Source organism: Pteronotus mesoamericanus, unplaced genomic scaffold, assembly GCF_021234165.1.
Source record: "Pteronotus mesoamericanus isolate MK-2021 breed Mesoamerican mustached bat unplaced genomic scaffold, CSHL_Meso_final contig_37, whole genome shotgun sequence".
Lineage (NCBI taxonomy): Eukaryota > Metazoa > Chordata > Mammalia > Chiroptera > Mormoopidae > Pteronotus > Pteronotus mesoamericanus.
In genome coordinates, this window is record NW_026555144.1 from 2,940,092 (window position 1) to 2,952,993 (window position 12,902).

The 12,902-nt window shown below is 35.0% G+C and overlaps 1 protein-coding gene across 1 annotated transcript in view; it reads right to left on the reverse strand.

Moving 5' to 3' along the window:
* The window catches only part of MORC4 (MORC family CW-type zinc finger 4), a 92,950-nt gene that overhangs the window by 60,697 nt on the left and 19,351 nt on the right, over positions 1-12,902 (reverse strand). The window contains exons 6-9 of the mRNA XM_054576920.1: positions 10,550-10,682; positions 10,099-10,227; positions 7,157-7,276; positions 5,654-5,754 (exon numbers count right to left, since the gene is read on the reverse strand). Of these exons, the coding sequence (XP_054432895.1) occupies positions 5,654-5,754; positions 7,157-7,276; positions 10,099-10,227; positions 10,550-10,682 (483 nt within the window). The remainder of the gene's footprint in view (positions 1-5,653; positions 5,755-7,156; positions 7,277-10,098; positions 10,228-10,549; positions 10,683-12,902) is intronic.

Genomic DNA, 12,902 nt, shown 5'->3' on the forward strand with positions numbered 1-12,902 from the left:
AAATAAATGAATGAATGAATGAATGAATGAATAGACCCGCCTACTACCATAGAAGTTTAATCCAAACACTCAGGAAATCTAGACGGATCAATTGAAGCAGGAGAAAAAATAAATAAATAAACAAACAAACAAATAAATAAATAAATTACTTAATACAACCTCACAAAAATGGGAAGAAAAAGAAGTTCCCCCAAAATGAGTGGGAAAGGGGAATCCCCACAGAGAGAGCTCAATGAAATAGAGGCAAGGAAACTATCAGATATTCAATTCAAAACAATGGTTCTAAGGAAGCTCAATGAACTCAGCCAGCTCAAACATAACTTTGAGAAACTGCAGAGAAACTATCAGGATCTTACAGAAAACTATATCAAGCTGGAAAAGGACATATAAACTATCAAGAAGACACAAGAGGATATGAAGAATACCATTTCTGAGTTGAAGAACACAGTAGAAGGAATCAAAAGCAGGGTGGATGAAGCCGAGGATCGAATCAGTGCAAAGGAGGATAAGGTAGAAAAAAGATCCCAGAAAGAACAAGAAATGGAAAAAGGACTCAAAAAGAATGAAGAGGCATTTAGGGAAATGCAGGACAACCTAAAACGCAATAATATCCATATAATAGGGATACCAGAAGGAGAAGAGGAGCAAATGGATAGAGAATCTCTTTGAAAAAGTCATGATGGAAAATTTCCAACATTTGAGGAGAGAACAGGTCTCATGGATCCAGGAGGCACAAAGGGCCCCTCTGAAGAGGGACCCAAGGAGGCCCACTCCAAGACACATCATCATTAAAATGGCAACTATCAAAGACAAAGAGAGAATCCCCAAGGCAGCAAGGAAGAAGGAGAAAGTAACATACAAGGGGGCCCCCGATATGCCTAGGAGCAGACTTCTGAACAGAAACACTACAAGCCAGAAGGGAATGGCAACATATATTCTAAGTCATGAAAAGCAAGGGCCTACAACTTATGCCGCTCTAATCAGCAAGGCTCTCAATTAGAATATAAGGGGAAATAAGGAGTTTCTCAGACAAAAGAAGGCTAAAAGAATACATCTCTACCAAACCAGCACTACAAGATATGCTAAAGGGACGGGTTTAAGAAGATGAAGGAAAAGAGTGAGAAAGAGAAAAACACAGGTACAAAGAGAAAAAATGAATAGGTTTCTATCAGTAATAACTCTCAATGTAAATGGACTAAAGGCTCCAATCAAAATACATAGGATAGCTGAATGGATGAGAAAACACGACCCACACATATGCTGCCTACAAGAAGCCCACCTGAGAGCAAAAGACCTACACAGATTGAAAGTAAAGGAAAGGAAAAAAATATTCCAAGCAAATGGGCAAAAGAGGAAATAGGGATTGCAATCCTTATATCAGAAAAAATAAATTTCAAAACAAAGGCTATAAAAAGAGACCCAGAGGGGCACTTTATAATACTTAAAGGAAGAATCTATTAAGAAGACATAAACATTGTTAACTTATATGCACCCAACATAGGGGATCCCAAATATATAAGGAAAACCTTGGACGACTTCAAAAAAGATATAGACAATAACACACGGACAGTAGGGGATTTCAACACCCCACTGTCAAACATGGACAGATCTTCCAAACAAAACATCAATAAGGATATTCTGGAGCTGAATGACGCACTGAGTCAAATAGACTTAACTTACATATATAGAACCTTACATCCCAAAGAAGAAAAATACACATTCTTTTTCAATGCTCATGGCAGTTTATCAAAGACAGACCACATGATAGGACACAAAGCAAGCCTCAGCAAATTCTGGAAAACTGAAATAATACCAAACCTTTTTTCGGACCACAAGGGCTTGAAACTGGAAATCAACCTCAAGGAGAAACTTCAAACACTTGCAAACTCATGGAGACTGAACAGTAGACTATTAAACAATGAATGGGTCAATAATGAGATAAGAGAAGAAATCAAAAAATTTCTGGAAACAAATGAAAATGAACATACAACAGTCCAAAACCTATGGGACACAGCAAAAGCACTCCTGAGATGGAAGGTCATAGAAGTACAGGCCTACCTAAAAAAGATAGAAACATTTCAAATAAAAGACCTAGCACTACAACTTCAAGAACTGGAGAAACAACAACAAATAATCCCAGAGCAAGTAGAAGGAATAAAATAGTCAAGATTAGTGAAGAACTGAATGACATAGAAACGAAGAGAAGAGTTCAAAGGATCAACAAATCCAGGAGCTGTTTCTTTGAAAGATAAATAAAATCAACAAGCTTTTAATTAGACTCATCAAGAAGCAAAGGGAGAGGACCCAAATTAATAATATCAGAAATGAAAGAGGAGAAATAACAACGGATACCACAGAAATACAAACGATCATCAGAAACTACTATGAACAGTTATATGCCAAGAAATTGGAAAACCTTGATGAAATGGACAAATTTCTAGAAAAGTATAATCTTCCAAGACTAAAGAAGGAAGAAACAGAAAGCTTGAATACACCGATAACAGCTGGGGAAATGGAAGCAGTAATCAAAAAACTCCCGGCACACAAAAGCCCTGGGCCGGACGGATCACAGGAGAATTTCACAAATCATTTAAGGAAGAGATAACCCCTGTCTTTCTCAGACTGTTCGAAAAAATCCAAGAGGAGGCAAGACTCCCAGACTCTTTTTATGAGGCCAGCATCACCCTAATCCCAAAACCAGATAAAGACCCTACAAAGAAAGAAAGCTACAGGACAATTTCGATGATGAACATAGATGCTAAAATCCTCAAAAAATATTGGCAAACTGCATCTAGCAATACATTAAAAATATTATCCACCATGATCAAGTGGGATTCATCCCAAGGAAGCAGGGGTGGTTTCATATGCGCAAGTCAATAAACGTAATACAGCACATAAATAAAAGAAAAAAACACATGGTCATCTCGATAGATGCAGAGAATGCATTTGATAAGATACACCACCCATTTAAGATCAAAACACTCAGCAAAATGGGAATAAATGGGGCATTCCTCAACATAATAAAGGCCATTTACGAAAAACCTACAGCAAAAATCATACTCAACGGGCAAAAATTAAAAGATTTCCCACTAAGATTGGGAACAAGACAAGGATGTCCGCTTTCACCACTTCTTTTCAACATCGTATTGGAATTCCTAGCCACAGTGGTCAGACAAGAAAAAGAAATAAAAGGCATACAAATAGAAACAGAAGAAGTAAAACTATCATTGTTTGCAGATGACATGATAGTGTACATAGAAAACCCTGTAGACTCTACCAAAAATCTCCTCAATCTAATAAGTGAATTTGGCAAAACAGCAGGATACAAAGTCAATATTCAGATATCAAAGGCTTTTTTGTACACCAGCAATGAAATAGAAGAAATCAGAAAAAAAAATACCATTCAATATAGGAACAAGAAAAATAAAGTACCTAGGAAGAAATTTAACCTAGGAGGTAAAAGACCTGTACTCAGAAAACTATACAACATTGAAGAAAGAAATTAAGGAAGACACAAATAAATGGAAGCATATACCCTGCTCATGGATTGGAAGAATTATTATCATCAAAATGTCCATGCTACCCAAAGCAATTTATAGATTCAACGCAACCCCTATTAAGATACCAATGACCTATTTGACAGACATAGAACAGACATTTCAAAAACTTATATGGAACCATAAATGACCCTGACAAGCCACAGCAATTTTGAGAAAGAAAAACAAAGTAGGAGGGGTCATAATACCGGATATCAAACTATACTACAAAGCCACTATTCTCAAAACAACCTGGTACTGGCACAAGAACAGACTCATAGACCATTGGAACAGAATAGAAAGCCCAGAAATAAGCCCATGTATATATGGGCAATTAGTATTTGACGAAGGGGGCAGAAGCATAAAGTGCAGAAAAAAATAGGCTCTTCAACAAATGCTCTTGGGAGAGCTGGACAGCTACGTGCAAAAAATTGAAACTGGATCATCAGCTGATACCATACACAAAAATAAACTCAAGATGGATAAAAGACTTAAATATAAGTCAGAACACCATAAAAGTCCCAGAGGAGAACATTGCCAGGAAACTGTCAGATATCCCACGCAGCAAATTTTTCACTGATATGTCTCCTAAAGCTAGGGACATAAAGGAAAGTATAAACAAATGGGACCTCATCAAAATAAGAAGCTTCTGCATGGTGAAAAAAAACATCAGCCAAATGAAAAGGGAGCCAACCGTGGAGGGACATATATTTGCTAATGATACTTCAGGTAGAGGTTTGATCTCCAAGATATATAAAGAACTCACTCGACTCCACTCCAAGAGTACAAATGATCCAATCAAAAAATGGGCAAAGGACCTAGGCAGATGCTTTTCCAAGGAGGAGATACAGAGGGCTCAGAGACATTTGGAAGGATGCTCAGCATCACTAGCCATCAGAGAAATGCAGATGAAAACCACAATGAGATACCATATAACACCGGTTAGAACCGCCATCATAAACAGATGAATAAACAACAGGTGCTGGCGAGGCTGTGGAGAAAAGGGAACCCTAGTCCACTGTTGGTGGGAATGCAGACTGGTGTAGCCATTGTGGAAAGCAGTGTGGAATATCCTCAAAAAGCTGAAAATGGAACTTCCTTTCGATCCAGTGATTCCCCTGCTGCGACTATTCACTAAGAATCCCAAAACTCCAATTCAAAAGAACCTATGCACCCCAATGTTCATAGAAGCACAATTTACAATAGCCAAGTGTTGGAAGCAACCTAAATGCTCATCAGTAGATGACTGGATCAAAATATTATGGTACATTTACACAATGGAATACTACACAGAAGAAAGTAAAAAATAACTACTAAACTTCACAACAGCATGGATGGAACTGGAGAGCATTATGCTAAGTGAAATAAGCCAGGGGGTGAAAGACAAATACCATATGATCTCACCTATAAGCGGGACCTAACCAACAATACAAAGATGCAAGGAAAATAATACCAGCAACACTGAAAGGAAAAAAACAAAACATCAGAAACAGGAGGGAAAGAAGGAGGGGGGCAGGGGAAAAGGAAGGGAAGGGGAAAGTCAAGGAACATATAGCAAGGACTCATGGACAAAACCAAAGGGGAAGGATTGAGGGCGGTTGAGGGAAGAGGGGGCAAGGGAAAGTGGTGAGGGTAAGGCAGAGACAAATGTATTTGAAAAAAATAACTTAATTCATTTTTTAAAAAAAGAAAACAGGTGAAGGGATTAAGCAAAAATAAAAACTCATTGACTTAACTTTGGGTAGTGAACACACAATACTCTCTCTTTCTCTCTCTCTCTCTGTCTCTCTCTCTCTCTCTATATATATATATGATGTATTTTTTAAAAAGATAATTTCAAGGCTCTTTGTTTCTCCGGAAGTATTTTACTCCTTGACTCCAATGCTCTTTACATAATTTTTAAAGGTAAGGTTTACCTCAATTGAGCTCCATATATCATGTATCATTAAGGTTTAATATAAAAATCAAGTCATTTTTTTCTCTCATCCTAGAAAACAGATTTGAAGTATTTCTCAGTTAATTTATCTATCTGGGTTTTAAGATGCTTTTACAGGTTTTATAGAACAGAATTATATCTGAACAACTATCTGAAACACACCAGATTGGGAGTCACTAACCTGTACTCCTTGGTGTACTCAAAGTCTTGTTTGTTGTATGCAGGTTTTAAGAAATTGCACTCAATGACTCCAATTACTCCCACACCTTCTCCATGGGTTGGCTTAGGAAAAAAAAAATATTAATTTAAACTCTCACAGTACTGCTGTCTGCCTGGAGGCATATCCTTTTGATTCCAAACAATAAAAAAAAAGTTACATAACATAGGCAAGGTAAGGCCAGCAAGGTCTAGAGAAACACTTAGAATATGCTTTATTAGAGGGCAAATATTACATTGAACTGGAACCTCTGGCAAATTCTAGGGCAAGATTTTTAAACTATAATCTAAAGATATTCTAGGATTTTCCAAGGATTAATAGCCATCTCTACTTCTCTCACACTACCTCCATTTTCATCTGTTTTATATTTTGGGATTGCCATAAGATTTCATTAGAACAAAAAAACGACACTGCTTAAAAAAATCAAAATTACACACTACTGTATTAGAGAACTAAAACCAAACTTCATCTGAAAAAATCTTAAGGATGCCTCATAATCATCACACCGTAATAAACAATTTTTGTACATGTAGGCCACCAATCAACTACTAAAGTGAATCAGACTTGCAGTGGTTATTAATTACAAGTTGATACAAGATATTTTTGGACTGAAAAATCTTTTTTTTTATTCTTTAATGAAAGGAACTGAGTCAAGGTCTAATTAGAATGGCACACAAATATGAGCTGTGTAAAGATGATATAACAAGGAAAATCAACATAGGCTGGAAACTAGCTATCCTGGGTCTACTATAAGTTTGTCCTACTGTGAAACATAAATCATTTTATCATTATTTGTGTTTTAGCAATCTTATTTGTAAAATAGGAATAAATGGGATACTTGTGGATATTTCTACTCTAAACTGTCATTAAAACTTTAAAGATAATGGTAATATTTTTATGGTTCAGTTTATAAAGTATTTTCACATAATTTATCCCACTTAAATCTCTCAACCTGGTAAGCTGTAAGGTAGAAAAAGCAGGTAAAATTATTACTGTTGTTTCCACTTTACAGGTAAGAAATTGAGCCTCGGAGAAATTAAGTGATTTAGCCTAGGTTGTACAGCTTGTAAGTAGAAGTCATTAATCAAATCCTGGCCATCAACCACTAAATTTTATGCATCTTTCACTATGCTTTATTCTATCCCCAAGAAAACATAAAAAGCTACTATCAACACTAATGAACTTACACATGACAGAGGTGCTGGTGTTTCATTTCTATCTCTTATTAACAGATACCTAGAAAATGCATTCAGTAAAGTTTCCATGTTGACTGACATCTATGGAGAATGACAAGTAGAGTTTTTCAATACAAGATGGTTCATTGGTAATACAGACTTCTAGAGTAAGATTTAACAACCATCATAAGATGGAAGAAGAAGTCATTAATGACTTAATCCCCCTTGCAACTTTTAAATCCTCTTCCTACTGTTTTCAGCCTTCTATGACAAAGAAACAGTAATCACTCACCTTCACCTGGCATCCCACCTTCTCAAAGGACTTTATGAGTCGGTTGTTGTGATACATCATTACTCCAAATTGGTTATTATTCTTGCAAGAGAAGCCAAAAGTTATTTTCACCTGCTTATTCTGAGAAGAAAATCATTAAGGAGACAAATGCCAGCAGCTCTGTCAGAAAAAATAATTTGCATTCTACTATAGCAAAGAACATTTGATATAAATTGGTACAACCTTTCCAGAGGGCATTTAAAAAGCCTGTAGTAATAGCTTTACAAATACCCTTAACCTTTAACCAAATAGTTCTCTTTCTATGAATTTAGCCTACAGAAAAGTCAAGGAAGCCTATAAAGTTGTATGAGTTGCAGAGATTTATCTATTAGTTTTAATGGCAGAAAATATAATTTAATTGTTTGACATTAAGAGAACAATTAAATAAATGTTGGTCTATCCACATGATCTATTATGTAGCTTTAGAATTAGGTCCTTGAAAAATATTTTGTAATATTAGGAAATGTTGAAAATATAATAATAAGCATTGTCTAAAAATAAGTATATACAAATAAGTATATACATAGAAAAGACTGTAAGAAAACATACAAAAATGCCATCAGTGATTTTAAAAATTTATAAATAATCAAAACGTTTCTTAACCCTTCCTAGTTGCTCAATTTTCTGCTAGGTATGCTAGGTTTTGATAAGAGTTATAAATGGTACAATACAAATCTACACAATTATAAGCAATAATGTAAGTCCTGCTAATCATATGAAACAATTACAACAAAAGTGTAGAAGAACCAAGTCACACTTAAAAGTAAAGGACAATGAATAGTCCTGTTGTAATATATTTCATGGGATGAAGTTAACAAGCTTTCATAAATGAAATAAAGAGAACTAATAATTATACATAAAACATGAACAATGGTGAGTTTTTAACAAGTCCAATTTGATTTTAAAACCAAGGTAAGAAAAGTGAAAAAGATAAAGGGGTGATAGAGTAACTGAAGTTTTCATTAAAACAAGTATTAAGAAATCTTCATGTCCAAATTAGTTAAATAAAAATTTATTTTTGTTATTTATTCAAAAAATGATACCAATATTCCCTTCTAAATAACAAGCTGTTGTATAAACACAAGTGACAAATGGGCCAGGTATGATAGAATACAGTAATGTTTGGCTCAGAACATATAATGTTCTGGGCTCCAGAAACTCAAGAAACAAAACTCTCACAAACACACTAAAACTCTAATATCATAAAAATTAACATTTTAAAAAAGACTTTATTTTTTTTTTAGGGAAGGGAAGGGAAGGAGAAAGAGAGGGAGAGAAAGATTAATGTGTGGTTGCCTCTTGAGAACGTCCCACCAGGGACCTGGGCCACAATCCAGGTTTGTGCCCTGACTGGGAATCGAACAGGGGGGCCCTTTCCTTTGCAAACTGGCACTCAATCTACTGAGCCACACCAGCCAAGGCAAAGAAAATTAACATTTTTAAGATAAAGATTGTCAAATTCTTTATTTCTATGTTATACTTTTAAAATGCTAAATTAGGGGGAGGGAGTACACTGGTCTAGGAGGTTCCTCAAATTAGAGAGGACAAGAAGAGAGAAGAGGCCTTTGATAGCTGAGAAATAAATAAATCAGCATCACTGATCTTGTCCCTCAGTGACCTTGGGGGAAATGTCATTAGGAGTTTCATTTTACTGATCTCAAAAATGAATTTGTTTAGTCCAAATTCTATTAAAGAAGGTAACTAGTTTAATGAGAAGGGCAGTTAAGAGTTAAGGTACATATAGAATGCATATATAGGAGTAACCCTGATAGAAACCCAGAAACCCAGAAAAGATGGAAGGTGGTGACAGAAATGTGTCATATTTTAAAAATATGCAGTTGGAAACAATTCTTTAGACTGGCTCTGTTAAACCTATGGCACCAGTATCCTAGCCTACATACAGTGGTGTAACTAATTTACATACAGATGCTAACAGTACTATCTCTGACTTTGTTAAACTGTGCTTGTTTAGGGCTTAAAAAACAAACAGAACAAACAAACAAACAAACAAAAAAAAACAACCCTTGCCTAATAGACAATGCATTGTTTCCAAAAAGAGAAAGTCAATCTGCTCAGAGTAACAACTACATAGCTTTTTACAAAAGGAAACAACAATTTCTAATTTTTAGTCATGGAAAGAAAGATAAAGCAAGATAAATAACACCTTTGATAAATAGAGTGTTTCTTAGTCCAAGAGCTGTGCTTATTTACTAGAAAATAAATTACAACAGAAATTTTTCATAAATTGCTTATGAGTTTTCAGCTTCTCAAAGACTTCTTTATTTTTGCCCCAAAACCATCAAAAAAAGATGGACCTAATTTCCAGAATATTAAGATTTTCTCAAGTGTCTTAAATCCATTCCTCATGCAGTGGGGGATAGAAGTGAAAATGAGTACTTACTTCTCTGAGCAGTTGCCATTATGAGAAGTACCACGAAATCCATGTCAAACCTGTTGAAGATTTAATTTCCGCTCTCCTAACTTCTATCAAATTAAGTGTGGACTTGTCATGAGGAAAATTATGCCATGTCCAAAAGATTATCAACTTCTAGATATCATTTTGCTATTTCAATCAATGTAATATATAACAAAATTCCAATACAAACCAAATAGTGTGGACCTTAAAGCAGAGAGTCTCAAACCTGGCTACTCACTAGAATCAGCTGATAATTTAAAAATAGGTAATATTTCTTTTTTAAAAAAAGAGATTTCAGAATCTACTGAACCAGAATCTCCAAAATCTGAGGACTCTGTAATATTTTAATTATTTCCAGGTGGTTTCTAAAAAAAAGTACATAAATCGGCATTTAAGAAATGCAGTGCAAAGGTTTTTGTCTTTCTATGCCAATGTTGAAATCTAATCCTGAAATGAAGAGGTAAACTTCATGTAGTTGTAAGGATACTGTGAAGGTAGGTTTATATATATCATATGCTACATTGGCCAGGCTCTTGGCAATCATCTGGGTAGTCACCTTCTTTTGACGCAGAAAAATTTTCATTCGTGGTTTCATATACAGAATACCACAAAATGCCTATGGAACAGTGAAGGGAAAGTTATTATGCAATATTGCCAATTCTACTGACATTACCTTAAAATGTTGCTAGCAACTGAGGTGTACTCTGGACAATGATTTGGCTCAGTTTCCATACCATGTTACACTATGTCAACTATCATACTTAAGCGATACTGCATCTATTCGCTAAACTGTGTTGGTGGAGACAGCAAACAGGAATCCTAACACAGGGCTAAAAGGTGGTCATTTTTATGTAACTAAAATGAGATATTGTTATATATATTTTCATGTTACAGGAAATCTTACCTCTCATTGTTGAAGGAAAACCACTTTTACTCACCCGTAAAGAATACTCTGTTTCTGGCAGTTCAGAGGTAACACCACCAGTCTCTTTTTCTTCTGTGCCAAAGTCTGATACCAGGATGTCATATTGATCTGTATCAAAGTCCAACTCAGACTTTCCATCCTTATTTCTGGGCAAAAGAGACAAGAACCAATCTAACAAAAACTGGTTCCAAAGGAAAAAAATGCACTAGGAACCCAAGAGAAAAGAAACAACATGAGCCAAAACTCAGATACTTATTTCTTTCCCTACCAGTACTAAACTACAAATTACTTAGTTTGAAGACCACACAATATTTAGGTATTTCCAGCCTAAACAAACCTACTATGTTTCATAGAGGTGGTAATGCCAAGTACAAAAGGCAAGGAAGAAATAAAGGAGGATGTGTGTGTATGTGATCTGATCAATCATATGGTTGTCAGCTATCTTTGAAAAAGGAAGTTATAATAGATCCCAACTTTCCGGGTATTGTTGGGTAGGTCATTCAACATCATTTCCCCTAGCTGAATAAACAGATTAATCAAAATCTACTTCTAATTTCAGAAATTACGTAAGGACTAATGAGATACTGAGATTTCCACATATCTTATTTCTTAGAAGGAAAAAAATGGTTATTAGAGAAAGAGCATATATTAGTTAGTTCTATCTTATTTCTTAGTAGGAAAAAAAAAGGTTATTATAGAAACAGCATATATTTGTCAGTTCTGTAGAGTATTATGTATGGGATTACATTTAAATATAATAGTACTCATATTCTTTTCATAAGGAACTTTCTTCTCATAATCACTTTGGGTCACTTAGCTGTGGTCCATTCCCAGACCCTGGGTTATATCACTAACAACAGCCAGGGAAAAAAGCCAAGACCCATCTTTGTTTCCTGATGGCTTATGGAGAAAACATATATATCAAAACAACAGTTTCCAAAATTTGTCCTGTGGGACAACAGTCCCCCAAAATACTCGGAAGGAAAGGAAAGGAAAGGGAAAGGGAAGGGAAAGGAAAGGGAAAGGGAGGGGAGGGGAGGGGAGGGAAGGGAAGGTTGGTTGCATGAGTGAATAAAATTGAAAAATAATTCTCGGACCCCAGAGACACCTCAAAGGCCTAGTAATACCTTTCTCATACTTCAGCCTTTGCAAACTCAGAGCTGCTGTGGTGAAAATGTAGCTCCTTCTTTAAGGATGGACCAGAGCCATTATGGTATATATCTTTTATAAAGCCCATGTCATCATAATAGTATATTCTGTATTTTCCAGGATAATCCTGATTCTTGCTATCTCACCCAACTCTAATACATACCCTAAGGAGGTTTCCTATCTTTGCTCCTCACCATTCACTATCCAAGGAAAAGAGGTCTGAAGAAAAATTTTTTTGAAATTGCATAATGTTGCATATTATATTGCTCTCTTGCATATTCAATGAATATTGAAATAACATTAGCATATTAAAGCCTCTGAGAAGTGCTACAATAGAGCGATATTGCAAACTTCGTTTAAGTTACCTTTCCTGAAGTTATGTGAACATGGAATCCTTTATTTACATAACACCTACTACTATATAATTGAGAAACAATGTACAAAGGAAAAAAACCTGCTTAATGTGTTTAATTCACTGAAAATACCTCAGGAAAATGATCTTTTATAAATAATAATATTTGAGGTTTTTCCAATAGGACAAAGGAATATCTAAATTACCAATGTGTGAAAAAATTCCTTATTTTTTTCTTTTTAGTTTAAAGTACTTTCTATACAAACCAGCATGGTTTTATGTAAATTTAGCCCAGCTAAGAAATGAGGTGAAATTCTTAACTTAAAGATAAAAAGAATAAATATACCTGATATTCTGTTCTATTAAACATAAAACAACACTTCTGTTTTATATGAAAGGTTTTTAGGTTTTAGTGGACACTTAAATATATTCCATTTGATATAACTAGATTAAACAAATCATGTATTCTAGAGTATTTCTAGATTGTTTTGTTAGTATTCAACACATGACCTGAAACTGGCCTAATTACAGTTCAAATTTATCTACTTCAAAGGTTTTTCTACTGCTAATTCAACTACTCTAAAGCACTAATACAGAGGTCCTTAGATTTAAAGATCATGTTGTGCTTTGTTATCCTAATGTCACTTTTTCATACTTTATTTTCATTGTCAAGTAAGTTAAATAACTATCATTTCTCTACCTCAAAACTGTCCATGAATATAAAACAGATATTTATAATGAATTTTAAAGATTTTAGAATAACATTGAACTGTCTTGATTATCTGTGGCAACAGCCTGAGGGCATTCATGTTTATACATTATCAAGCTCCACATTTTACTAATAAGAACCACTCTCTTGCCCTGG